Below are 27631 nucleotides of genomic sequence, written 5' to 3'. Positions count from 1 at the left end.
AAGTCCCACAAAAAAAAAATGTCAAAACCTAAGAATTTTTATTTAATTATATATTACGTATCCAAAAATCAGTAGCCCCAAACAAGGAATTACACCCCACCAACTTCAAAATAGTATCCAATAACCTTAAATACAATCCAATGTGTCAACACCTCATTGGCTGCCAAGATGGGAACAAAATAAACGCCACATAATATTTCAATACCAACTGCATGCCATCTTCGTGTCTTTCAAAAAACGGCTCTCTCTTTTTAGTTATTACTTATCCCCATACTACAAAAAACGCTCTCTCATTAAATACATAAATTATCTCTCCCTTCTCTCTCTCTCTCTCTCTCTCTCTCTCTCTCTATTTGTTTGATTCTTCTTTCTTTGTATATGTTTTTGTATTGAGAATTTTGTGTGTCTATAGAGCTAGAGGAAATTAAGAGAGAGAGAGATCATCATGGGTAGGAAGAGAAGTTCACCTATGAATGTGTTGTCTGAATGGGTGAAGAAACAATCTATGAGGATGAAGATCTGTCTTGGTGCAATGTTTGCACTTTTAGCTTTGGTGGCTTTGAAGCTTACCATTCATGATCACAACCACTTCTTCATTGGCTCAGAAACCATCCATGCTTTGGGGATCTTCGTCTTGATTTACAAACTCAAAACCAAAAAGACTTGTTCTGGTACATGCATCTATGTTTATATACCTGCACTGCATGTCTATTCCTAATCTAAATTATATCTCTCATCTTTATTTTTATTTTGTTTAGGAAACCCAAAAGAGGTTTTTGTTGATTTGTTTTGTCTGGTATGTTGAATTATCATTTTTTTTTATTTACTTCTTTTTAAAAAGAAATTATCTTTTTAATTTGTCAACATATTTTTTTAGATTCTATGTTGTTTGGTAGAATCACATAAAGTCCATAAACTTTCAATTGTTAAATTTGACTATTTAAATTTTAGATCCTATTCAAATAGATTTTGTATTTTTTGGACAAACAAATTATCCTTTTTAGTCTGACACAATAACAATTTAGTTCCATGACCTTTTCATTTCTTACTTTGACCCAGGTCAATTCTTACATTTTGATCCATGGAGTTTGAAGTAAAATAACATCATTAGGTGTACTTTTAATGGAATCCTAAAAATTTCACTTTTAATCCAATCCAAACCTTGGAAGGTCATATGTAACATCTATACTACTATTTAAGGAACTTCTCTTATTTAGATTGGACATTTTTTTTGTTTAAAAATATTTCCACAGTCTACGTTCAAGTAAAGACAAAACTGAAAAGACAAAACTATACCCAGTAAAAATACATCTTTAACTTCCATGTATTGCCTACAAAATATGAACATTTTTCTGTTGGTTTTTTCAAAATTCAACCTGAACTACAACTTGAAATTGTCATTCACCAGGTGTTCTTTTTCTTTCTTTTTTTTTGGTTGTCGGGTTTGACTAATTATTTTACAGTTTTTTATGATGGGAAAATATAGTAATCCCAAATTATAATGAATGTAAATTATTAATTTTTACCTAAAAAATAGAAGAGTCTTTGAGCACGCGCTCATGCATGTGCTTAGAGACTAGTATCAATTAAAAGTATGTGGACTAAATAGTGATCCGACCAAAATTGTAAAAGGTAAATTATAATTTTCCATTTTATTTTTCTTCCCCAAAAAAAAATAAAAAAGTTGATTTACTTTATATTTTATTAACTAAACATCATGTCTACAGAGGGCATGCATATCTGGGATTTAAGTTTATATCAATGATCATTCCATTTTTAGATTTCTTAGGGAGAAATAAAAGAGTGATGATCCATGAAAATTAGCTATTAAGGCAAGTAGCACAGATAGGATCAGTCCTTTTTTAGTTTTCTAAGGGGGGAATAAAAGAGTGATTATCAATGAAAATTAGCTATTAAGGTAAGTAGCACAGCTAGGATTTTAATTAAGGGATTAAAAGATGATTTAAAATTTTATTAATTTAGAACTTATCAAAAAGAAAAATATAATTAACAGAAAAATATAAACTAATATAATTAACAAAAATAACTAACAATGAAACGAAACAAAATTTTGTTATTATACAACATATTATGCGGATGCAATTTGTAATTTTTGATAACTCAGTGGTAATAACATCTTTTGTGGTACTACAAGTTTCTAGCTCAAACCATCTCAGGCCCTCCCCATTCCCCTACCTATATAAAAAAAATGGATGTGTGTACGGCTTACCAATTCATGAAAAACAATATTTTATGATGTGACATTGCATATGGTTATGAGAATTTGGGATGTGGAATTAGAACTTGAGGTCTCTATTTCAATTTATTATTTTCTTTCTTTATACACCAAAATCAACCCAAACTTTTTTTTTTCCATATCCTATTTAGCACATATTGGGGGCCTGTTTGGTCGTGCCCCAGAACTTACTATTTAAGCAGTTTTATGGAATAATAAGAAATTTTGTAAATGGCTCATGTTTGTGGTATTATGTATTGAAAACATGCTACCATATGTTGTTCTGCTAATTTCGGAGAAAAGAAAACTTGAATGATAGGAAAACAAAAAGCTCCAATGAAATTTTTTTCTAAAATAGTTAGTGCAAATTATTTCATATTATGTTCTTGTTTTTTCCTTTTTTGCCATGTGACTCTTAACAACAACATAAAAATTGTTTTATGAGAGAATTTATTCTCTTTCCATTGCATTTCTTTAAGTCATGTAAGGTTTCAAATGTGACAAGCACGAAACTTTTGATGTGTTGAGTTCAACCTATTAAGTTTGAGTAACCTATTAAAGTATTGATTCCATTTGATTGGAAGAAGAAGGATAGGAAGGAAGCTCCAATTGGAGCATACGTTACACATTGTATTGGTAGTTTCAATAATCATGTTTTGTTGCCTTGTTTAGGCCTCTCATTAAAGACTCAAGAACTTACAGCTCTGTTCCTAGCTGTAAGATTGTTCTGTAGTACTATTATGGAGGGTGACATTCACACAATTTTAGATTTAACCACCCTAGTGTCAACATTATGGGTTATATACATGATCCGGTTCAAGTTGAAGTCAACCTACATCAAGGAGCTTGACAACTTGCCCTTATATTATGTGGTAACAACATCTCAGCTTGTCCTGTTCTTTATGTTGTAGATTTAAACATTTAGTCTATATTCATTCCTTTGAATTTTTCATGATTTACATTCCTTATCCTTGCTACAATAAGTATTTTTTAGAGGAGATAAGCAAAGAAAAAACAATTAGAATCACAGAATTGCCTTTTTGCTTTTGATTTAGTATCAAGATTATTAAACATACTGCTAGGAAATTATCTTATGTGGTGAACAATAATTCCTGATTCATTTGTTTCTCCTTAACTATTGCAATGAAAGTAAAGCCAAGGAGACTACATTTATAAGAGCATCAGACTACTTGTTTGGAATGTCTACATTGTGCAATCTATTGTATTTTACATGTTTGACCTTTTGTTGAATGCTAATCTTTTTAGCTAAACGTAATTAGCCACTGTAAAATATTACCTAACAGTTGAAATTAGTGTGTGTTTAGAATTCTGTCAAGGATCTAGTATGGGATGGTATATTTAAAAATTGTTTTTCCTTAGCCTTTTTTTTTTTCTTTTTTTTTTTCTTTTTTTTGTGTATTGCTCCCTTGTATATGTTGAAAGGATTCAAGGATCTAGTATGGGATGGTATATTTAAAAATTGTTTTTCCTTAGCCTTTTTTTTTTTCTTTTTTTTTTTCTTTTTTTTGTGTATTGCTCCCTTGTATATGTTGAAAGGATGTATGTTGTACCATCTTATGGAACAACATAAGCATTGATGTCAAGTTATATAACCATTCTTTCAAAATGTCTTATTAATCTTTTGGATGTTTTATTGATATATTGCATTGAACACTCATAATGGCTATCATTTAATCTTAGATATTCAAAAAAAAAAAAAAAAAAAAATTCAGATAGCTCTTCTTTAAGCATGTATAAAGAAAGATGAATTTAGAATGTTCTACTGATTATTCTATGACAGGTGGTGCCTTGTGCTATCCTTGCCATACCTATCCACCCTTTTACACCTCATTTTCTCATCACTCGAATCTTTTGGGCATTTGGTTTGTATTTGGAAGCCGTTTCAGTGCTGCCTCAACTTCGTCTGATGCAGAATGCAAAGGTCTTAACTTCGTTCCTCTCTTTACAATACACTCAACTGCTTATGGATTTCTAAGAATTACTACTAATTTGATCCATTCTAGCATATTTTTTCAGATGATTGAGCCATTTACAGCCCATTATGTGTTTGCATTGGGAGTTTCAAGATTTTTGGCATGCGCTCATTGGATAATTAAGGTGAGACCTTGTAGGATCACATAAAGTGTTAATAGTGTATGTTTTGCATGAGCAACTAAATATTCCTTAATTTCACATTTTCACTAATAACATTCTTACTTTATTCGAGTTTTGAAAAGAATTTAATGGGAAGAACACCATGAATTATTGCCTGGACAAGCTAAATGACATCTTTACTAATGTTGTTCCAATAAAAGAAATATAGAGAACAAATCATCTTTAAAAACAAACTATATCCTCAAGGCTTTGTGAATCTAATCTGGGTTTTTGTCCTCCCTAATATCCAAGTTTTATAAAACAAAGACACTTCATTGGTTTACAATTGGACATTTCATAAAATTTGTTTGATTTAGAGTTCAACTTTACTGATACAATGTTTTATAGTCATATAGTATTTGCAAGTATATAGCTTCTTTTACTTCAGAGGGCAATCTTATTGTTGGCATTGGATTCTCTACTTATTTTGCAATGTATACACTATCAAACGTTGGTTTTGAACAAACTACTCCATTCTATTTTTCTGTAAGGTTTCAACATTTGTTATGCTTAGGGACCCCATATTAGAATTTTTTTTTATTTAACCCAAGGGTTTGTTCTGGTGGTTCCAATGTCTCATGAGATCTACAAGGTCTTGATTTAGAAATCCTATCCTACATCTTAGGGTCACCCCCAAGGGATTTCTTCCTATAATTACGTGGTGTGTGAAGGATAGGGGGACTACACCCACCCAGGGTAATAGTCAGATACTTAGGGGCTCTGAATACCCATGCTAGCATTGTTAATTTATCTTTAAGCTATCCTCCACCACACTTGGATTAAAGTTTAACTTCCAAGCACTAACTCTTGTGATGCTCTCCTTGGGTATGTGAATATATATCTGAACACTTGTTTATTAATCTTACTTCTCCCCCTCTGAGTCTATGACTGCCCTACATCCTTGTGCAATTGGTTCCAGAAATTTGCACCATGTCACTAAGAGCATTACAGCTCAATTGATTTGTACCTCTTAAAGTTTCCAAAGTTTAGATCCCCCTCTCAATTTTAATTATTGAATTATCAAAAAAAATTCAGTCACAGGAATTTGCACCATGTCAAAATTCAGGCCAGTTAGCATTCAAAACAAAAACATATTATCTTATTAGTTATGAATTAAGCCTTTGGAAACATCAAGGTAACTAGAATCAATTCACAACACTTCAATCTAGTCTGTGACATTAGGCCTATATCATCATCCTTAGAATAACAAGAAATGGGACTATCTATGCTTATCTAAAGTTATTAGTGACATGAACATTGATTAATTTCTCACTTTTTTGCTCCATTCATTAGTCTATGCAAAGTCCTATGTGCTGTGGATCACAACATATAGAAAGATAAAGCAAAAATTTTGCAAAATTCACCACCTGTATCATTACGTTGTGCCTTAAAATTGTGGTAACAAATACAACATTTTTGCCATTCGCAAGCAGATTTATGAGACCCGTGGGAGGTATTTGTATTTGATTGGTAGCGGCTACATCTGGTTCTCGGCTGCTTTCCTCTCAGAATTAGTCCAAACATTCATCTTGGCTGACTTTTGTTACTATTACATCAAGAGGTAAGTCTCCTTCCATATGTAATTTTTGTTATCTACCTGTGTTGCCCTCCAACATATATCTAATTATGTCACATTGTCTATGTCCCTCCTATCTTTCAATTTGCAGTTTCGTGCAAGGCCAACTTATAATGAGGATGCCAGTTTAGAAATCAGTCTTGGAGATTGTAACAACGTACATTTGGTTACCTACATTGGCTTCTAATTCAAGCACACATTGAAATGAAAGTGAATGTTCGAAATTTTGACCCTTACTATCTTTGTCTTTCCCTGTTTTTTTCTTTCTCATACTATAAAATTTACAAAGATTAGGGTTACATTTTATAAGGCTTTCATTCTTATATCTTAATAAGTTGACCATGCATCATATTCCCTTACCCCCTTCTTTCTTTCTTTCTTTCATTCATTCTATCTTTCTTCTTTTTTTGTGTGCATAATGAGCCCTCATTTTAAGGAGTTCACAAATTTCATCATATAAAATCTTTATGTGATGTTAAGTTACAATCAAAATGGCCAAAAAAAGTTGTTTCATAAAAGTTCTTCATGCATTTTGTTTTTTGTATCAGATTTTTTTTTTTTTTTTTTTTTTTGTTTAGAAGATAAATTACAAAAAGCTTGGGATACAAACAGACAACAGCTTTTTGGTTTAGCATTTTGGCTTATTTGTTTATGCATAGCTTTTTTAAAACCTTCAGGTACAATTACACTTCAAAAAATTTCAACAAACAAGCAAATAAGGGATCAGCAAAAAAATTCTTCTCCATGGGCACAAAAGGAGTGAATAAAAGCCTATTATATCTAAGATACAACCTTGGCATGAGATTTTAGTTTACATTTACTGAACCAGTAAAGGTAGTCATCACTTATAAATATAGTTTTTATTTTATTTTTTTATAAATTGTTATAGGAATTTGAACACTGGTTCTCCAAATAAAAAAGAGCGGTCAATCTTACTGAGCTAGGCTCTTGGCATGAATATACTTATCTTAGATCAAGCTTTTTTTATGTGACAATACTAAATTTTCATTCAAATACGATTGTAAACCATTTCTAGAAAGAAAGGTAATTAAATTCAAATTAAAATAGGTTGGATCAATTTGCAATTTGTTTAAGCTGATAATAAATTAGTAATGACTTCAGGGATTTGGTTGTCTCAAATCATATCATATTTTGGGGTTAGACTGATTGGGCTAGACTTGATAAAAAACTTAATGCCATTTTTTGGGGTTGGGCTTGACTTTTAACCGATTTTTCTTGCATCAAATTTCTACTCCCATAAAAGAAGTGTGTTCGTCTTCCTTACTAAGGCTGTGTTTGTTTCGTGTAAAACGTTTTCCGGAAAATATGTATTTTCCGGAAATGTTATTTTCCGGAAAAGGAAAATAATTTTAAGTGTTTGGGTGTATTATGAAAATTGTTGTGGAAAATATTTTTATGTGTTTGGTTATATTAGGAAAATGCTATTTTCCGGGCAAATTCCGGCAACAACACAACGACGACGACAACAACAACAACAGCAAATTCCAAATTCCAGCAACAACAACACCAACGACAACAATCAGTTCATCCAAAAAAACAATAACAACAATCAAATTAAAAAAAAAAAAAAAACAACAACAACAACAATCAAATTAAAAAAAAAAAAAAAAAAAAACTGAGAGATCGAGGAAGAGAGAGCTCCAGGTGCGATGGCGCGATCGAGGGTCTGGGTCTGGGTCGAGCGGCGTTGGAGCGATGGCGCGATGAAGGAGGCGATGGGTCTGGGTCGACGACGAGGTGCGATGGCGCGATCGAGGTGCGATGGCGATGGCGCGATGGCGCGATCAGCGCGGTGCGATGGCGAGGTGCGAGACCGGAGCTCGAGGTGCGATGGCGAGGTGCTGCGATCGGAGCTCGAGGTGCGATGGCGCGGTTCGTCGGTTCGTCGGTTCGTGGCGCCGGCGAAGTCGAAGGCTCGTGAACGGACTGCGTTGGATCGGTCCGTTTGTTCTGGGTTTCTCTTTTTCTTTGTTCTGGGTTTCTCTTTTTTTTTTGCGTTCTTGGCTCCTGTGGTGCGTTCTCTCTCTTTTCCGGAAATCATTTGAAGGTAAAATAAGGACTTCAAATGATTTCCGGGTCAAGGGTGAAAATTCGGTCAAAGTGTAAGCATATTTTCCGGAAAATGAATTTTCCGTTGCCAGCCAAACGCATGGGTCAGGTGGTAAATGATTTCCTGAAATCATTTACCACCGATTCAATAAGAAGAAAAATTGTCATGACTCAAAATTAAATATGGCAGTTTATCATTCTGTATATCTCTCTTGACATGCTTTTTGTGATTTATTTTCTTAGCCATTAGAACCCCCCCCCCCCCCAAAAAAAAAAAAAAAAAAAAAAAAACGGAAGAAGAAGGATCCCTTACTGAGTGGTTAAGCTCACTCACTTCTTGCTCCACATTTCAGATAAGTGCAGTGGACCTTTGTAAGGAACCGAGTTGATGATTGTTAAGAGTTATATGATTAGAGACTACACAATATTAAAAGAATACGTTATTTAACCCTTTGCTATGATTTTTGAGATTGTAAACTCAGTTACATTCTTTAGATGATTATGTATTTGGAAGCCTTTATTTGTCATCTTTATTTGTCAGTTCCATAGTGTGATGAAATTTTTGTGAGATTTATTGTTTCTAGTATTTGAATGATAGTTTTTCTCAACAAAAAAAAAAAAGAAAAAGAAAAGAAAGATGTAAACTACATATTTGGTCCTTAAGCTTTACACTATATGTCAATTAGGTCATTGACTTTTAAATGTCTCAATTTGGTACCTAACCTTTTAGTATTGTGTCAAAATGGTCTATGTCGTTAACTATTGGATGAAAAATATTGACATGGCTACGGTAAATTTAAAATATTTTTTATGCCACATAGATTTTCACATAAGCTGCCATGTGGAATTAATTTAAAAATCGAAGTTTTTCTATTTCACTTAACTCTCTCTCTTGCCTCTTATATATCCTTCTCTCTACACTTACTGCTCAGCCTCCATGACCAAAGCTTACTCAAGGCTAAGCAAATACAAAAATACCCATTCCAAGTCCAAATCTATTTTGATGGAGCTCCTTTTGTCTCATACCATGTAACTTCTTGGCTCCTTCAAAGCTCCAATGATCGAACTCCATGAAAGATGTTGATAAAATAAAAGACAATCTATTCACACTGTAGATGTGTAATTTGTATCCTTCATTCTCTTTAAATAATTTTTATTAATAAAAANTCAGATTTTTTTTTTTTTTTTTTTTTTTAAATTGAACAAAACTAGTTTTTTTCTTAAAAATAAGCTAACTTTTATCTTTTTGTCATGCATTTTGCATTTAAGTTTTCAAAAATTATATCTTTTGTCTCATAGTTAGCAAATAAATTACAAAAAGCTTGGGATACAAACAGACAACAGCTTTTTGGTTTAGCATTTTGGCTTATTTGTTTATGCATAGCTTTTTTAAAACCTTCAGGTACAATTACACTTCAAAAAAATTTCAACAAACAAGCAAATAAGGGATCAGCAAAAAAATTCTTCTCCATGGGCACAAAAGGAGTGAATAAAAGCCTATTATATCTAAGATACAACCTTGGCATGAGATTTTAGTTTACATTTACTGAACCAGTAAAGGTAGTCATCACTTATAAATATAGTTTTTATTTTTATTTTTTTATAAATTGTTATAGGAATTTGAACACTGGTTCTCCAAATAAAAAAGAGCGGTCAATCTTACTGAGCTAGGCTCTTGGCATGAATATACTTATCTTAGATCAAGCTTTTTTTATGTGACAATACTAAATTTTCATTCAAATACGATTGTAAACCATTTCTAGAAAGAAAGGTAATTAAATTCAAATTAAAATAGGTTGGATCAATTTGCAATTTGTTTAAGCTGATAATAAATTAGTAATGACTTCAGGGATTTGGTTGTCTCAAATCATATCATATTTTGGGGTTAGACTGATTGGGCTAGACTTGATAAAAAACTTAATGCCATTTTTTTGGGGTTGGGCTTGACTTTTAACCGATTTTTCTTGCATCAAATTTCTACTCCCATAAAAGAAGTGTGTTCGTCTTCCTTACTAAGGCTGTGTTTGTTTCGTGTAAAACGTTTTCCGGAAAATATGTATTTTCCGGAAATGTTATTTTCCGGAAAAGGAAAATAATTTTAAGTGTTTGGGTGTATTATGAAAATTGTTGTGGAAAATATTTTTATGTGTTTGGTTATATTAGGAAAATGCTATTTTCCGGGCAAATTCCGGCAACAACACAACGACGACGACAACAACAACAACAGCAAATTCCAAATTCCAGCAACAACAACACCAACGACAACAATCAGTTCATCCAAAAAAACAATAACAACAATCAAATTAAAAAAAAAAAAAAAACAACAACAACAACAATCAAATTAAAAAAAAAAAAAAAAAAAAAACTGAGAGATCGAGGAAGAGAGAGCTCCAGGTGCGATGGCGCGATCGAGGGTCTGGGTCTGGGTCGAGCGGCGTTGGAGCGATGGCGCGATGAAGGAGGCGATGGGTCTGGGTCGACGACGAGGTGCGATGGCGCGATCGAGGTGCGATGGCGATGGCGCGATGGCGCGATCAGCGCGGTGCGATGGCGAGGTGCGAGACCGGAGCTCGAGGTGCGATGGCGAGGTGCTGCGATCGGAGCTCGAGGTGCGATGGCGCGGTTCGTCGGTTTCATTATATATTAAAAAAAAAAAAAAAAAAACCTTCACTTCTATTCCGTCAAATGGAAAAATGAAAGAAGGGATAGTATTGGGAAACTTAATTTTAGAAGATAGAAATAGAATAGAAGTTAAAATACCCAGACCTTTGCAAAAATAATTTGTTTTTGATTTTGCAAAGCTAAGCTAAAAATACCCAGACCTTTATACCAAAACAAAAAATTTTAGTTAGATCACATAGAACACTTACTCATATCCATACCCATTTACAAATCATCTTAGAATCAGAAACATCCAAACATAGGAATCCATTTTGGAAAACAAACCAAAATCCAAATCAAATCATTGTAGAATATGGCTTGAATTAGGAATTTGACTCCTTGTTGGATTTGGATAAGAAATGAATTTTATTCCTTTTGGGCTACTGTTGTTTGAAATTATCAAGTTTTATTAGAAGTCTTGTCTACCACTTGATTTTGAGTTCTATTTGAAATATGAGTGATTCTCCTTTTGTGTGTGGAAAATAAGTCTAGTCCTTCTTGGATTTGGATAAACTAGCTGACTCAAGTCTCCTATATAAGCATAGTGCTACTACGAAAAATTAGAGAGAAAGAGAAGAGAATGTGTGCGTGTGTGAGAAAAAGGCTCTCTCTTTGTTTGGTTCTTTGATATTTGTGGGTTGCAATTTGGAATAGTGAGAGAAGTTTGTTACCGCTTGGTTTTGGTTTTGCGGTTTGGTGATTTGCTCTCTCTTGGTGCATTGCAACTTTTGGATTTGATTTGTGGCTCTCTCTTTGGTTTATGCACAATTCGTATTTGGTATTTGGTATTTGTAATTGGTATTTGTGAACTTTTAGTTCTTTGATTCGTATTTGGTTCTTTGGTTTTTGTATTTGTGAGAGAGAGTTATTTGGGTGTATTTGGAATTTGGGTTTGTGAGAGTACCTCTACACCAATTTGTATTATCCCAAATTTGTTATAGTGAAATTTGTTCGTCATCGCCCGTGGATGTAGGCTATTGTTGAACCACGTAAATCTTGGTGTTTTGTGTCTATTTTCTTTTGGATTAATTTTATTCGTTCCTATTGTTAGTTTGAGGATCTTTCACAAGCCTAAAATATTTTCACAATCAATCTTGGTAATTAGAGCTTCCGTTATTTTACAACAATCATACCATCTATATGGCTTGCAAAAATGAACAATACCCACAAATGCAAAGGCCTTCATCCACTCGAAACATACCCATCTAAAATCACCAAACCTATCTCCTTTAGATTCCCCTTACGCATAGTTCAAAGACAGATAGAAGCTTAGAGCTTTGATCTTGGTCAATTGATGAGAGAGAGCGTGCAAGAGTGAGAGAGTGGGAGGTTACAAAAGAGGGTTTGGATTTGGCAACCACTAGTGTGATGACGATGGCAAGCGACAAAGAATAGTAATGGCGTTGAAGGAGCTCAGAGAGTGAGTTTCGGTCATGCTGTCATGGAGGTTGAGCATAGAAGAGAGAGAGTGAGTATGAGTTAGATAGAGAGACTGAGAGAGTTAGAGGGAGTGAATTAGAAAATTGTTGATTTTTTTTAAAAAAATTTTTTATTAATGCCACATGAAAGCTTATAAGGAAATTGCCATGGCATAAAAGATAATATATTAGTTTTATTGTTAGCCATGTCAGCATTTTCCATCTAGCACTTAACGGTAGAGATTATTTTGACACGATACCAAAAGGGTAGGAACGAAATTGACACATTTAAAAGGTCAAGGATCAAATTGACATTTAGTGTAAAGGTTAAGGACCAAATATGTAGTTTTCCAAACAAAAAAAAATATTTGAATGATAGTTTTGATTATTTATATTATGGGTATTTAATTTTGCAGCTTAGACATGGTAAATGGGATGAGTCGATTCATTGGGTTACAGGACATAAACTAGTAATCTTCTATAAGGAAAAACATAAAGTATTGAACCATTATATAACCAAAGGGAAAAACATATTCAAGACACTATGCAAATTAGGGGTGTCAATTCGGGTTAGCATGTCGAGGTAGAAGTATTCGGTTAAATGGCTCAACCCGAACCCAACCCATTTAATAATCGTGTCATAACCCTTTAACCTTAACATGACCTATTAAAGAAGTGGTTGACACAACACAACCCACCTAACACTCGTAATAAATGGGCCATGTTGGGTTGACAAGAATGTAACACGGTCCATTTCAACTTGCTTAATATTAAACAGGTTGGGTTGACACATATTCAATCAATTTAACTTGCTTTGGAAAAGAAGAATGTGATTAATATTGTTATGAATTTAATAAACAACAAATTTAATACAAACTCATAGCATCAAAATACATATTAAGCATACAATTTGGAAGTTAATAATAACATCAAATACTTAAAACACATCATCTAAAAGTTCAAAACAACATTAGAGTATTAATAATTATTAAACCCATAATGTAGTACCATACATCTAGAAATAAGTTATTTACATCCTAGAAGAAGTGCATATACTTCAACCCAAATTCAAAATAATATACCCACTATCCACCCCACTAAATTGGAACCCCCATCGCCACCCAAAATCAACCAACTACCATCGACCATCATAACTATAACCCAAAATCAACCAACCACCACGGGCTACAATGACCAAACCCCAAAATCAACCCAACCCCAAAACCATCGCAACCCACCAATATTAGCCACCACAACCCATCAAAATCAACCCACAACCAAAAAAAAAAAAAAACCCACAACAGTAGCCCAAAAAAATTAATAGGAAGAGTGTGAGATTGACGACGTGGCTGAAAAAGAGGCTGAGATGGTGGCGTGTGGCTAAGGAAGAGGGTGAGATTGGTGGTGGTTAAGGAAGAGGCTGAGAGAGAAAGAGAGTAAGAGAGAAGAGAGCAGCAAACAAGGAGGGAGAGAGATAGAGAGAGATGTATATGTGGAGGAGAGAGAAAAGTTTAATAAAATAATAAGAAATATTTTTAGCATTTTTACTGTACAATTTCATTAGCATAATTATAATGTAGCAAATGCCAATTTATTTGGCATTTGACACATTTCATGAAGCCTGATTTTTTGTGTTTCCTGGATATTTAATGCCAATGTTCTTTTTTTTTTTTTTGGGAAAGGTTTGATGCCAATGTTCTAAAATAAATGCTATGCCAATTTTTTGTTATTGGTCCTTATAAGTGAACAAAAAATTAATTTAAGTTGTGAATTCAAATTGGAACTAATAATAACTTATTATATGTGATTTGTTGTGAAAGTATTGTGAAAATATGATAGATTTAGCACTTCTCATACTCTAAACAAAAATAATTGTGAAAATGTTGTGACTTATCGGTTATCATTTTGTAAACAAAAATAATTGGGAAAATGTTCACATTTTTTTAATAGTTTTCTGGATTTTTTTTTTAATTAAAGAAACTTTAGAAAATCAAAACCAGAAAACCCTCTCTAGTGTCGCTCTCATTCTCTCTGTCTCAGTCGTCACTCTCTCAGTTAGACTCTCTCTCTCTCTCTCTCTCTCTCTCACTATCCTTCCCCTGCCACGACTCACAGTCAGGTACTCTATTTCTAGTCGATTTAGTGATTTTTTTTTTCTCTCTTCTCAATTCTACACTCTCTCTCTCTCTCTCTCTCTCTCTCTCTGTGATCGGTCTCTATATGTCTTTAATCTCCACTTTCTCTCACTCCTTTAGGATCTCTACTTTCATCAAAATCAAAACCTAACGAAAGAAGTCTGAATTTTAGATTGTTTGATCTCTTTTTATATTATTATCTGGTAATGGTGTTAATATATATGGTTTTAGATTCTATTACATGGGTTTCCTTTAGATTGTTTGTTTGCTCTGCTACTTTTTTTTTTTTATTAAAAATTGTTGGGGTTTGGGTTTCTCATGCTTTGTGTGTTTTTTTATTAATTTCTCTTTTTTTTTTTTTTTTTTTTTTTTTTTTTTTTTTTTATTAGCCACCACAACCCATCAAAATCAACCCACAACCAAAAAAAAAAAAAAAAAACCCACAACAGTAGCCCAAAAAAATTAATAGGAAGAGTGTGAGATTGATGACGTGGGTGAAGAAGAGGCTGAGATGGTGGCGTGTGGCTAAGGAAGAGGGTGAGATTGGTGGTGGTTAAGGAAGAGGCTGAGAGAGAAAGAGAGTAAGAGAGAAGAGAGCAGCAAACAGGGAGGGAGAGAGATAGAGAGAGAGAGAGATGTATATGTGGAGGAGAGAGAAAAGTTTAATTAAATAATAAGAAATATTTTTAGCATTTTTACTGTACAATTTCATTAGCATAATTATAATGTAGCAAATGCCAATTTATTTGGCATTTGACACATTTCATAAAGCCTGATTTTTTGTGTTTCATGGATATTTGATGCCAATGTTCTTTTTTTTTTTTGGAAAGGTTTGATGCCAATGTTCTAAAATAAATGCTATGCCAATTTTTTGTTATTGGTCCTTATAAGTGGACAAAAAATTAATTTAAGTTGTGAATTCAAATTGGAACTAATAATAACTTATCATATGTGATTTGTTATGAAAGTATTGTGAAAATATGATGAACTTAACACTTCTCGTGCTCTAAACAAAAATAATTGTGAAAATATTGTGACTTATCTGTTATCATTTTGTAAACAAAAATAATTGGGAAAATGTTCACATTTTTTTAATAGTTTTCTGGATATTTTTTTAATTAAAGAAACTTTAGAAAATCAAAACCAGAAAACCCTCTATGCTGTCGCTCTCATTCTCTGTCTCAGTCGTCACTCTCTCAGTTAGACTCTCTCTCTCTCTCACTCTCTCTCTCAGACTCTCTCTCTCTCTCTCTCTCTCTCATTATCCTTCCCCTGCCACGACTCACAGTCAGGTACTCTATTTCTAGTCGATTTAGTGATTTTTTTTTTCTCTCTTCTCAATTCTACTCTCTCTCTCTCTCTCTCTCTCTCTGTGATCGGTCTCTATATGTCTTTATTCTCCACTTTCTCTCACTCCTTTAGGATCTCTACTTTTATCAAAATCAAAACCTAACGAAAGAAGTCTGAGTTTTAGATTGTTTGATCTTTTTTTATATTATTATCTGGTAATGGTGTTAATATATATGGTTTTAGATTCTATTACATGGGTTTCCTTTAGATTGTTTGTTTGCTCTGCTACTTTTTTTTTTTATTAAAAATTGTTGGGGTTTGGGTTTCTCATGCTTTGTGTGGTTTTTTATTAATTTCTCTTTTTTTTTTTTTTATTATGTGCCTTTATCTATCTGTTTTATATATAGACAGAAATGGAATTAAGCTAAAAAATTTTGGTTCAAAATTGGTCTTTTGTTGACTAGGATTGTTCTATGAGCAATATTCAATAATGGGTTTATGTACTTGTGGATGGTAGTGTGTGATTATTTGTGTCAATAAATAACAATGTTGTAGATTGGCTAGTGAGTGTTTTGTGCTTTCGTTTTGATGTGTAATCGCGTGTTTTATTAGAATGGATAATCTTTTTTTGGTGTCTCTTTGGTGTCTTCTACTGTGGTAACTGGTAAATGTTTGAGATTCACTTCAAAAGATCAGGGAGTCAGTGACGGCCGTTTTGATCTAAGTTATACCTAATTGTGTAGGATAATATTACATGGGAATCAAAGGAGTTTACTTTTCAGTAAAATAGTTTTAGTTGAAAGAGGAGCTTGTTCGAATGCACAATGTGTGTTTTGAACCATTTCTAAGTAATCACATCTAAGATACAAAAGATATAAGAACTCTAGATAAAGATGATGTAGAGACTGCTGATACGACGTACCCATGGTAAATTGGTAGTCATTTACTCATACAAAAATCTTAAAATAGATTGCTTAAAAGCGAGATTTGAGTGTTCAGCCTTAGAAAATAATTCTTTTGTTTATATGTCTCCAAATTGTCCACAATAATTTATTTTAAGGTTATTTTTTGATGCAGAGCCTACTCCTATCCAAGATAATCATGTTTCAGAGAGAGTAACTAAATTGTCAAAAGCTGTTGATGGAGAAGTGTACAATGCTCCTAAAAATGAACAAGCTTTGATTGAAGAACAGGAAGTGTCGGTTGCTAAGGTAGTTGATGAAGTTTCAGATCAATGGCAAATAGTGGCTGAAACTAACTGTAAAATGGCAGATAAGTTTACCATGATCGAGAATGTATTTGAAGGAGTTCATAGATTATGGACCCTCTAGTGACCAATGTAGAGTTGTGGACCATTTGCTAGTGTTGCGCAGGGATGGGTTGGATGAGTTATGGTCATTGAATGAAGGAAGAGAATAGTAGATTTTGAGTTTTAGAACTAATCCCAATGGAGGGGGAATTTGAAAACAAAATTTGAAGCCCCTAAATTGTAGCTAAATTTCTTTTATGATTTGAAGAATTTTCTTCTCATGACATCCAAACAAGGAATTTTATCTGAGAGAATTTTAAACACGACATAATAAGGACTCTCTCTTATTATAGTGTCCTAATTCATTATCAATTAAGATTTATTTTTCTCCTAAAATTTTTTGTTTTCCCTCTACGCTCTAATTTGACGAATACAACGCTAACTTCATGAAGTTTTTGAAGATCACGAGAAAGTCGATGTATATATTTTTCGATTGTCAAACGTAATAGGCCTTTTTGGAGGTAAAATTGTATCTCAAACAGTGACATTATAATGACTAATTAAAATTTTAATTAGATCATTAACTTTGCTACGTATCTATTTGTTAATACCATTATTAGCATGCATCCTTCTTTTCTTGGAAATAAATGCAAATCAAGATCGATTGACGATTGGGATGGGGATTGGAATGATTCGGCATCCTGTTATTAACAATTTTAATTATAATGACTAATTAAAATTTTAATTAGATCATTAACTTTGCTACGTATCTATTTGTTAATAGCATTATTAGCATGCATCCTTCTTTTCTTGGAAATAAATGCAAATCAAGATCGATTGATGATTGGGATGGGGATTGGAATGATTCGGCATCCTGTTATTAACAATTTTATTTCATCTGAATTTTTTTTTTTTTAATACACAATACACTATATGTATATTAGTACCCCTAATCCCTAACACTTACTAAATCCATACATAAAAATAAATAAATAAATAAAAAATAAAATAAAATCATTGAATACTCTTTTTAATACAATTATTACAACAAATAATGTGCAACCTGTACTTCAAAGAATTTAAAAATCTTTTACATGTAACATCAAATTACAAAATTATCAACTTGCTTTTAATTATTTGTTAATTGTTAATGAATGTAATAAATTTTATTGTAAACATAACATTTATCTAAACATAAACTTGCTCTTAAACATATGAAAAAATAAATAATTTTACACATTCATTCCTTTTTATGCATGATTTTATACCATGTTATATACAAAATTGTGAACAAACCAAACAATGAACAAGCAATATGGTGAAGAAATGAAAAACACCATGGAAAACATTTCAAAGAGAAAAATCACTACAGAGCAACCTACCATGACCAACAAAGAAATTCATAATAATAAGAGAAGTTTAACAATGTAGTATAAAACTTTTATACCGACTCTACTTGCTAGATAAACTCACTATAAAAACCTTCTACAATTTCAAAACATTTGGTATCTCCCTTATATGGATGCCTTCACAAATGACTCGCTTGCACTTCACAACTAAAACCTCCTACTGACTCCAAAACCTCTTGAAAAGTTTCTTCACCATATTTTTACTAGGCTTCTAGATCTAAACTTTGATTAACTCAAATACACCATCGCAGTATTTAGTTTTCAATCTCTAAGTTTGCAGGGTGTACAGGATTTGTCTTGGATAATTCCTCAATATGGTTCATAGAAAAGTGAAGTCAAAGTATAACAATTACTTTTATGATCTATATTTCCTCAATATGTAAACATTTGATATCTCAACTTTTACATATGATTTCTCAATAATTGAAGTCAAGTATAACGATTACTTCTATACTTAAAGTAGGTAAGGCATGAAATTTTGAACTAACAGTTGACCTTAGTAATTAACTAATATGTAACCTATGCTTATGTATTGGAATGGTGAATTGTAGTGGTACTATTAATGTTAGTTTGGTTTATTAAACATATAGGACATTAGTTTGACTAAGATATTTTGAGATATTAAAATGATTTTTCCTTGCAATTTTTATGATATTAGTTACATCAAGTTTTTAATTACACTATTATTACGTATATAATTTTGAAAAATCACTATTAGATACTATGTATACATATCAATTCACAATCACTGTCTGTGAAATTCTACTAAATACAACACAAAATAAAAGAATAAATTTATTCAATAGTATCTCCTAAATTGAATGGAGATAAGTGCATAGGATTGTTCAGCTCAACTACAGTTGTAATGTCCAAGATCTTCACATACAAAATATTTGAATAGAAATAATAATAAAAAATATGCTCATTATTTTAAAGAAAAAATAACAGCAAAAATCTAAACAATCTAATTTATATGAAAAGTTAAACAAAAGCAAAATCCAATTTTGATTAATTAGATTTTCTTTAAGTTTTGTCTTTATATATATACATATATATATTAGTTACACAAAAAAATGTCTTATAAATATAAAATTATTCAAACTCTCTATTCCTCTAATTTTATTTATAGAATTAGATATATGATTAGGTTTTTTATGATCGGTTTTACTAACATATACCCTTAAGGCATACATTAATAAATCATTGTAAGAAACTTTTTATGGGAAAAAGAAAAAAGGGACTAACTTTTTTATCAATTTTTTTAATTTTCCATATAAAAGTTTCTTAAAATGGATAATTAATATATACCCAATGGGTCCTTTTTATAATTTAATTATATTAGACTTCTATATATAGATAACTCATCAATCCTGATTCTCAATTGATCGAGCCTCGATCAAGGGATAATTGAACTTCAATCAATTATAGGTCGATCGAAGAGTAGTCAAATCTTCATAAATTATTTTATTAAGCTACTTTTTGTACAAATAGTCTTGAACTTGATGAAAATGAATGAATTGATTAAAACACATTTGACCGTTACATTGTCAATGAATTTTCTAACTTTAAACATGTATTGAGGGTATTTTGGTGCTTTTTGGTGGATATTTACTCATTTTAGAGTGTTTGCAATATTTTTGTTATTTGAAGGGCTCCAGGGAATTTTGAAAGTTCCAAGTATTTTGATTATTTTTGGATGTTTCAAAAGTATTTTAGTCATTTTATAGTTGTTTGGTGCAAACACTGGAAGTGGTTCAAAGAAAATGTACATTTTTTTATTAGTATTTTATGCGTGCAACAAATACCTAAAAGCAATGAACTTGTTTTATGAAAAACATTCTATGTTTAAACAAACATAGCCTAAGTTTTTCCTTTTTACCATTTAATTTACTAAAATTGCTAGCTTATTATTAAATTATTTCATTTTTTTTTCATTATAAAAATGGTCCAACAAACTAGAATGAATCACAAACTACACCCTAATTGTGATGTGAAATAATAATTCTAGGTGATAGATTGTGTCTAGTTGCATGTCACTTTTACATGGACCATTCACTTTTCCTTCATCACTCATAGCCTACTACATCATAGTAGTGGCAAAATTGTGGCACAAAAGGATGTGATCCTAGATTTGTTTGACCTGAAAACTCATTTTTAAATCTAACTTTGGATTCGACGTACGGAAGAGTAGTGCTTATATGTATATATTTCAATAGTTAAGGTAAGAGAATATAAATCTTGAATCTCTTCATTAAAAACACCAAGAAGTGCTAGTTGAGTTACAAGTCGCTTAGTTGAATGAGTAATGCTATTAACATAAATTTTTTCATTGCTCACAATTGTTAAATTGATAAGTTATTAACTTATTATTGATTATTTGACCAATTACTCACACAATTTTATATTCCACCATTAATATCTTGTCATTTTAGGCCGTATTAACATTTGTTTTGAATTATATTGTTACTCTATACTTATTATTCCATAAGAAAACTATAAACTCATTAATTTTTTTTTTTAAAATGACAAAGTTTAGCGAGTTGTAGCCTAGTGCTACAACATTACTCAATAAAATAAGTATTACTACATATTTTAAAAATCTAACCATTGAATTGTATGTTCTTTACGTTTTTAATACACGTGTCAAATTTTTTGTTAATCGGATAATATTTACTGTATGATCTATAAGCTTATCTTTTATATATAATTTTAAACTATTAAAACTTGTAATAATTTAAATAATTTATTAATGACATAACTATTGATTTTTTTTTTTTAAATTTTACAAGTATAGTAGAAATAAGAAGTAGATATAATCTGGGCATACTCTGTAAAATAAATAAATAAGGCAATTTCAATTTCACTCAAATGTAAAAGTTGTGGATGGAGAGATGAGCTCGAAAAAGAGTCCAAAAAGTTTGAAGTGCGGCTCAGTAATATAAATACTCTCAATTGAACCCGAGTTCTCTTTCACATTTCATACTCGCGCCTCTTCTTCACCATAACCAAACCCTAATAAAAACCCTAAAAAACAAAAACCAAAACCCAAAAAAGAAAAAGAAAAAAAAGAGAGAGAGAAAGCGAGGTGTGAGAGAGAGAGCAAAGCACAGAGAAATACCCAAATTTCTCTCACTCACTCACTTTCTCCGATCATTTTCTCTTCGTTTCAGGTACTCTTTTCTCTTCATTTCACTTCAAGAATCAAGATCGCCTTTACTCATTTTCAAAACCCTGATTTTTGTAAATTTTTTTTGTGTATTTTAGCTGTTGTAGGGTTTGAATTTTGGCATATAAAATGTATGTGAATTCAAGTTAGTGTTTCAAAAAAAGTAAATTTTATTTTTTTAATTTACTGTTTTTGGTTTGATTTGATTTGATATGATTTGATTTCCAGAGATCAATTTATTTCAATGGCGGCTTTCGTCGAGCAGGCGGAGGTAGCTGTGGCCGTGGCCGTGGCCGCGACTCCGGGTGCTGATGTTGTATGTGTTGTTATTGATGTATTTAGAATGTTGTCAACAGTTAGTGTGTTGGGTTTTGTTTTGTGGGTTTTGATTGGTTTTTGGTTAAATTTCGTGGTGAAATGTAGGTGGGCAATGCTTTTGTTCACCAATACTACCTTATATTGCATCAATCGCCAGAACTTGTTCATCGGTTTTACCAGGATGTTAGTAAGATTGGTCGTATGGAAGAGAATGGGACCATGAGTATCACAACCTCTATGCAAGTGAGCTCCTATCTTTGTGTGTATAATTTTTGTGTTTTTGTTTAGAAGCTTAGTTGTTTACATGTTGTGGATTGTGTGATTCCTATTTGAAATATCGTGGGTTTCAATTAGTTTAATTGATAAAGTCTAGGCTTTGGTTTGAATCTTGCATACACCAAAAACTAATTTTAAGCTTTTTGAAAATGGGGTTGTTTGAGAAAGCTATACCTAGGAAAAAGTGAAGTTATAAAAAGGTGTAGTTGGAAAAAAAAAAATGTAGTTTGACTATGCAATTCGCACTTGGTGTCTTGGTTTGATGATACAAGATTAATTATAATGGACATGATATAGGTTCAAATCTATAAAAACATTCCTTTTTGAAATATATTTTATACCTTCTGAAGCCTAATGGGCAATGGCCTACTTGTTGGAACTAGTTTTGTACTTTACCTGTTTACTCTATGTGACCATAATTTGTCTCTGGTTGCTATTAATATGGCAGAAGAATGCAGAAAATAATTGTTCGGTTGCTAACCATATGATTGAAAAAAAAAAAAACAAAAAGGATTCAGAAAATCTGATTTGTTTTCAATTAATTTCTCCATGACCTTGTAGAGAGCATTCCAAAAGATTTGAAATTCATGCCCTGTAACTCATGTTTGGATGAAAAATTTTGAGGTGTAAATTTCCAATGTTAATTTTCCCTTTTTCAGAAAAAAAAAAAAGTGATTTAAAAAAAGATTGCATGGAATTTGAACTTGGAATTTATAAGCACTGAAATCCCAGGATCAAATTCAGGGAGGAAGATAACATTTCCAAATTCTACCAATGTTACTTTTCTTATTCAACCCTACCTTTACCACTCTTCACACTACCACTACTGCCACCACCACCACCACCACCACCACCACCACTACTTTTGACGTCGCCATCACTACCACCAACACTGTCCTCATCGTTGTCAATGCCACTACCATCACCCCCCATCAGCTGCATAACCATCACCATCAACAACAATACCATACTACCATCGCCACCAAATGATTTGCACTGTCATTGTCATCATTGTTGTAACTGGTACAATACTCTAGCCAATAGGTTCTAACTCAAATGGCACCTTGCCCCCTTGTAAAATTGGATGCTTGCGTATTCATCTAACCAATAAAAAATTGATTTGATGGGTTTGAGATTCACATCAATTTGAATCCCATGGGTTTGAAAAGTATTTTTCAAATTTATCATTCAAACATAATATTTTAGAGTGGAAAAAGGGATGGTTTGAGTAACATTTTGGTATTAGTTGTAGCCTACAAGTTCTTTTGTATGTATAATGTTGAATTGGAAATCAGGAGAGTTGAAACCCTGATCCCTCTATATATTTTGATTGATTTTCATTGATCAGGCAATCAATGAGAAGATACTCTCACTTCATTATGGTGAACTCAGTGCACAAATCTTAACTGTGGATGCACAAGATTCTTTCAACGGAGGAGTCCTTGTTCTTGTGACTGGATATTTGACTGGAAAGGACAGTTTGAGGCGCAAATTTACTCAGAGTTTCTTCCTAGCACCTCAAGACAAAGGCTACTTTGTTTTAAATGATGTGTTTAGATATGTTGACGATGGGAGCCAAAGTTTCGTGAACGATGTTGAAGTGCCCCTTACTCCTGACCCTGGTAATGTGAAACACATTTTACCATTCAAAGTAAGGCCTTTTGTTCTTCTTTAACTGATTTTTAGGATAATTATGTTTCAGAGCCTACTCCTGTTGAGGAGAATCATGTTTCTGAGACAGCAGCTGAATTGTCAGAGGTTGTTGATGGAGAAGTATACAACCCTCCTGAAAATGGACAGGCTTCAATTGAAGAAGAGGAAGTGCCGGTTGCTGAGGTAGTTGATGAAGTTTCAGATGAATGGCAGATAGTGGCTGAATCCAACTCTAAAACTGAAGAAGTTCCAAAAAAGTCATATGCCTATATTGTAAGCATTCGTCAATCAAAATTCTATCCTTTTAGCTTGCTTATTCATTAAGTGTGTGGTTTCATTGGCAGCTACAGTTCTTGTACTTTCTATGTCCTGGATGTGGGCAGAAGTTATATCTTTTACTTAAATTTGTTGTTGCAGGTTAAGGTTATGAAGGAGAGTCCAGCTGCTCCAACTTATGCTCCTCGGAGGTCTGTTTCCAAGAGCCAAGAGCAGCCAGTAATTGCTGGACCTCCTCCTCCTCCTCTGGTGTCTGAGACACCGGTTTCCAGCACAAATGCTAATGAAAACAGTAGTAATAAGGATTCTGAAGGTGTGCAGTTTGTTATTGTTGACTTTTACTTCTGCTAGTTTACTCACATTATTATCTGCATCATGGTTGTTGTTGTTGTTGTTTACTCTGTATGGGTGTATTAATCTAGTTAATATGTATACTCTGCATTTTATGACCAGCTGAAGGTTACTCCATCTACATAAAAGGCCTCCCTTTGAATGCCACACCTTCCCTACTAGAGAATGAGTTCAAGAAGTTTGGACCTATTAAGAATGGCGGTATTCAAGTTAGAAGCCAAAAGGTATGTCATATGTTAATCAAGTTTATGTTGTTCATTGTTAGCTGTTCCCTGAGCATATAATTATTCTCCATGTGTCAATACAACAGGGATTTTGTTTTGGCTTTGTGGAATTTGAGGTGGCAAGTGCTGTGCAAAGTGCAATCAAGGTATACATCTGTTATTCTGGGCTGATCTGTTTCTGTTTCTCTGTTATTCTTGATATGATTGAGCAGATGAATGGACCATAGCTTCTTTCATTGGTTGACTTTAGGACTTCTTAGATCCTGTTGGTGTAAATATGAGTTTATACTCATTTACATACTAAATCTAAGGCTGTTTAATAATTTATGGGACTTTGTTATGACTGGGATATGCTGTTTATATTTCTGAGTTTTTGGTTTAATTGAGCAAGTTCTCTGGAAGGTGCAATTCTGTTGTTCTGTTGTTCATCGATTTTGCCTTGGTGATATGTTCTTCCTTTTTCCTTTACCTTTTACCTCTCCTGTTATGTTTTACATGATGGAGTAGATGGATGCACCATAACTTGTTTCATTAGTTAAATGGGATATGCTGTTATAATTCTTATTATTATTTTTTTGTTATATAGGTTATTTGGTTGTATTCTAAATGCAATTTTAAAACCTACTTGGGCAATTAACTGTTGCTGCCGATGAGATTTTGTTTTGCAGTATGTCATCATCAATAAAATTGCAACGGTAGTTGATACAATAATAGCTGTTGTTGGAAACTAGTCAAAATTAGCAGTTTGTCCAAAAGTGATGCATAGGGTAGTTGGTAGCAAGTTTAACTCGGGCTATTATGGTTAATTGTATTGCTTGAAGAGTGAGCTGGTGACCCCGTTGTGCTTTCCTGATGTCATCTATTGGTGCTGATATATTCCATGGTGGCTGCCAATTTTGTTCCCAGACTTGTTTCAGCTTATGACTTACCAGTTTAATAATTCTTGTGAAACCCATCTCCATTTTCCTCAACACAGCCTCACTGCAGCTACCCATCTATCTGATTGACAATTTGAAAATTTGGTGCTATAGCATTTAACATAAATCTTCTTCCCCTCCCTGGATTTGGCTTCAAAGGCTATGCCACTCCTCTGATTTTGTTTTCTCCATACTCCATCTGCCTTGATGAGGACTCACTTGCCAGTCTGCATTGTATGCCATTGTGTTGCTGATTATCCTCTTTTCCTTTTTTCTTTCCTGTCCATCTGGTTATAAATACAGGATGAGATTCAATAAATGTAGAGTTCTCTCCCCTCCAGTGGGGAGGTTTAGTGTTGAATTTTATTAGTTTTTATGGATTTTAAACAAAAAAAAAATCTTATCAGTGTTCTTTAATGATGATGGTTTCCAAATTACACATGGTAACTAAGTCTAATTTGCAATTATTACTCCTCAAAATATGTTATTTAGAAAATTATGAAAGGATGTTGCAATTGTTTACTTAAAAAAAAAAATCTTTTGTTTACAATATTGATGCGTTAAGATCTTTTTTTTTTCAAAAAATTTTATTATTATTAATTTTTTTATTTTAACATGAGGGCACTATTAGTCTACAATTCATATATGTTGTATGATGTTTCAACAGCTTCTATTGCTAATGAGTATGGTTTTGATTGCATTATTTGTATTAGATCCTTTCAATCGATTGTTGCATCAGTTAGCTACTTAATTTTATTTTGAATTATTGCATGAAATAATATTTCTGTTGATGTTTAGGAGTCGCCCATTGACATTGGTGGACGCCAGGCTGTTGTAGAGGAAAAGAGGTCTACCAGTCGAGGTAAGTTGGGTTTTGTAGATGAATTTTACCCATTCAAAGAAATTTTTTTTTGGGGGGGTGGTGGGGGTGGGAGTTTTAGGTTTCTAGATTGAAAATATTAAATGTAAATAACAAAGAATTTGTTGGGATGTTGGCCAAGTTGTGTTCTTTTGGACATTAGATCAGGTGATCTCAGATTTGCTTATTAGGAAAAACATTGGAAGAGAATGTTCCTCTTTCTAAGTAGTTCATGTTAGACACAGGAGGTCTTTTACTGTGGGAGTTAGCCTAGGGAAATACATAACGGGTTAGGGGGAGGAACGTGCAGGTCTCACAATTTTTTCTGATGGACCCATTTTGTTGCAAGGGTAAAAGGGCATTCTTGATTGAATGAATGTAGCTTTCATCTCATGAGTTATTTCTTTTTACAAATCTTAGCAGACGTGCAACTAATTGGATGAATGGTAATGGATATTCATGGTATGTCTATTAGGTTAGGTGCCACCTTGATTCCATGACATCTAATAGTGACTGCTTTTTTAATCTCCAGGGAACGGTAAGGGACGATTTTCATCTGGAAGGGGGAATGGATATAGGAATGAAGGAGGTAGAGGAGGGCGTGGAAATGGAAACTATGGGGGTGGCAGGGGCTATGGTCGGGGTGACTTTAATGGCAGGGCTGAGTTTGGAAGCAGGGGTGGCAACCGAGAAGGATTTTCAAACCGCAGAGGTGATGGATATCAGCGGGCTGATCATGCAGGTGGCAACGGTGGCCGTGCAAATCGTGCTGGTGGATTGACTGTTAACGCAACAGCCAGAACTACTGCACCTCGGATACCTGCTACTGCCTAAGATACCATAGCTTTGTGAGGAAGATAGCAGTTAGAAGATTTTTACATGTTTCTGAAGTCTGGTGCTTTATCAAGTGATTGGATCTTTTTCAGATGAGCTACACATGAACTTTTCTTTAGGATTTTTGTTTTTTAATTGGGTGATAATCATTCAAAAACTCTATTCAGTATACTAGTAATTAGTACCCATTGTCCAGGTGCATTGGTGTGTTGTGGGTCACCTATTTTTAGCAGTTATTTTTGGAGCTTGGCTCCTATATGGGAATGACAATATGGTTAGGCAATGGCTTTAGGTCATCTTGAATCAAGATTCTTGATATGGGATTCTTTTTTGTTCGATTCATTTTTTATTTTTGCCGATATAGCTCATGTGTCAAACTTTTTAGTTTCTTATAGTTTGAACTGTTTGATTTCCCAAGTGAGGGCCCCTGACCTTGATGTGTGCACCATTGAATCATGAGATAAGTTGTGTGTGGTAGTGCATCGAACAGTAACGTCTCAAATGGATGAAATGCTCCTAGTGAAACCTCAGGCCTGACGTGTTTGTTTTTTCATTGTTC

At 33.1% G+C, this 27631-nt stretch overlaps 2 protein-coding genes and 1 long non-coding RNA gene across 3 annotated transcripts; all 3 read left to right on the top strand.

Annotated features, from left to right (window-relative positions):
- Positions 1-293: 293 nt before the first annotated feature.
- On the top strand, positions 294-6275 carry LOC112023310 (uncharacterized). The gene is made up of 6 exons (XM_024055930.2): positions 294-671; positions 2909-3108; positions 4038-4178; positions 4274-4354; positions 5824-5951; positions 6058-6275. The coding sequence occupies exons 1-6, from the start codon at positions 446-448 to the stop codon at positions 6095-6097; spliced, it is 816 nt and encodes a 271-aa protein (XP_023911698.1). The 5' UTR covers positions 294-445; the 3' UTR covers positions 6098-6275.
- A 9143-nt stretch (positions 6276-15418) lies between these two features.
- On the top strand, positions 15419-17095 carry LOC112012695 (uncharacterized). The gene is made up of 2 exons (XR_010627330.1): positions 15419-15542; positions 16618-17095. It is a non-coding gene; the product is annotated as an uncharacterized LOC112012695 (long non-coding RNA).
- Positions 17096-21092: 3997 nt separating this feature from the next.
- Positions 21093-27414, top strand: LOC112023308 (nuclear transport factor 2). The gene is made up of 10 exons (XM_024055928.2): positions 21093-21368; positions 21593-21680; positions 21788-21925; positions 23307-23580; positions 23661-23884; positions 24029-24200; positions 24341-24462; positions 24549-24608; positions 26178-26241; positions 26771-27414. Exons 2-10 carry the CDS (start codon positions 21609-21611, stop codon positions 27070-27072), a joined length of 1428 nt encoding a protein of 475 aa, XP_023911696.1. The 5' UTR covers positions 21093-21368; positions 21593-21608; the 3' UTR covers positions 27073-27414.
- Positions 27415-27631: the final 217 nt, after the last annotated feature.

The sequence above is a fragment of the Quercus suber genome, unplaced genomic scaffold, assembly GCF_002906115.3.
Source record: "Quercus suber isolate HL8 unplaced genomic scaffold, Cork oak 2.0 scaffold_1103, whole genome shotgun sequence".
Classification (NCBI taxonomy): domain Eukaryota; kingdom Viridiplantae; phylum Streptophyta; class Magnoliopsida; order Fagales; family Fagaceae; genus Quercus; species Quercus suber.
The sequence above is the reverse complement of the archived record's forward strand: the minus strand, read 5'-3'. Positions and strand labels throughout refer to the sequence as shown.

What these genes read in the sequence shown, in the direction of transcription:
- LOC112023310 (XM_024055930.2), top strand. Translation starts at nt 446, where the DNA reads ATGGGTAGGAAGAGAAGTTCACCTATGAATGTGTTGTCTGAATGGGTG. An exon ending in ACTTGCCCTTATATTATGTG is followed by an intron (nt 3,109 to 4,037) that starts GTAACAACATCT and finishes ATTCTATGACAG; the next exon opens with GTGGTGCCTTGTGCTATCCT. An exon ending in TGTTACTATTACATCAAGAG is followed by an intron (nt 5,952 to 6,057) that starts GTAAGTCTCCTT and finishes TTCAATTTGCAG; the next exon opens with TTTCGTGCAAGGCCAACTTA.
- LOC112023308 (XM_024055928.2), top strand. Translation starts at nt 21,609, where the DNA reads ATGGCGGCTTTCGTCGAGCAGGCGGAGGTAGCTGTGGCCGTGGCCGTG. An exon ending in CGACTCCGGGTGCTGATGTT is followed by an intron (nt 21,681 to 21,787) that starts GTATGTGTTGTT and finishes GGTGAAATGTAG; the next exon opens with GTGGGCAATGCTTTTGTTCA. An exon ending in CTGTGCAAAGTGCAATCAAG is followed by an intron (nt 24,609 to 26,177) that starts GTATACATCTGT and finishes GTTGATGTTTAG; the next exon opens with GAGTCGCCCATTGACATTGG.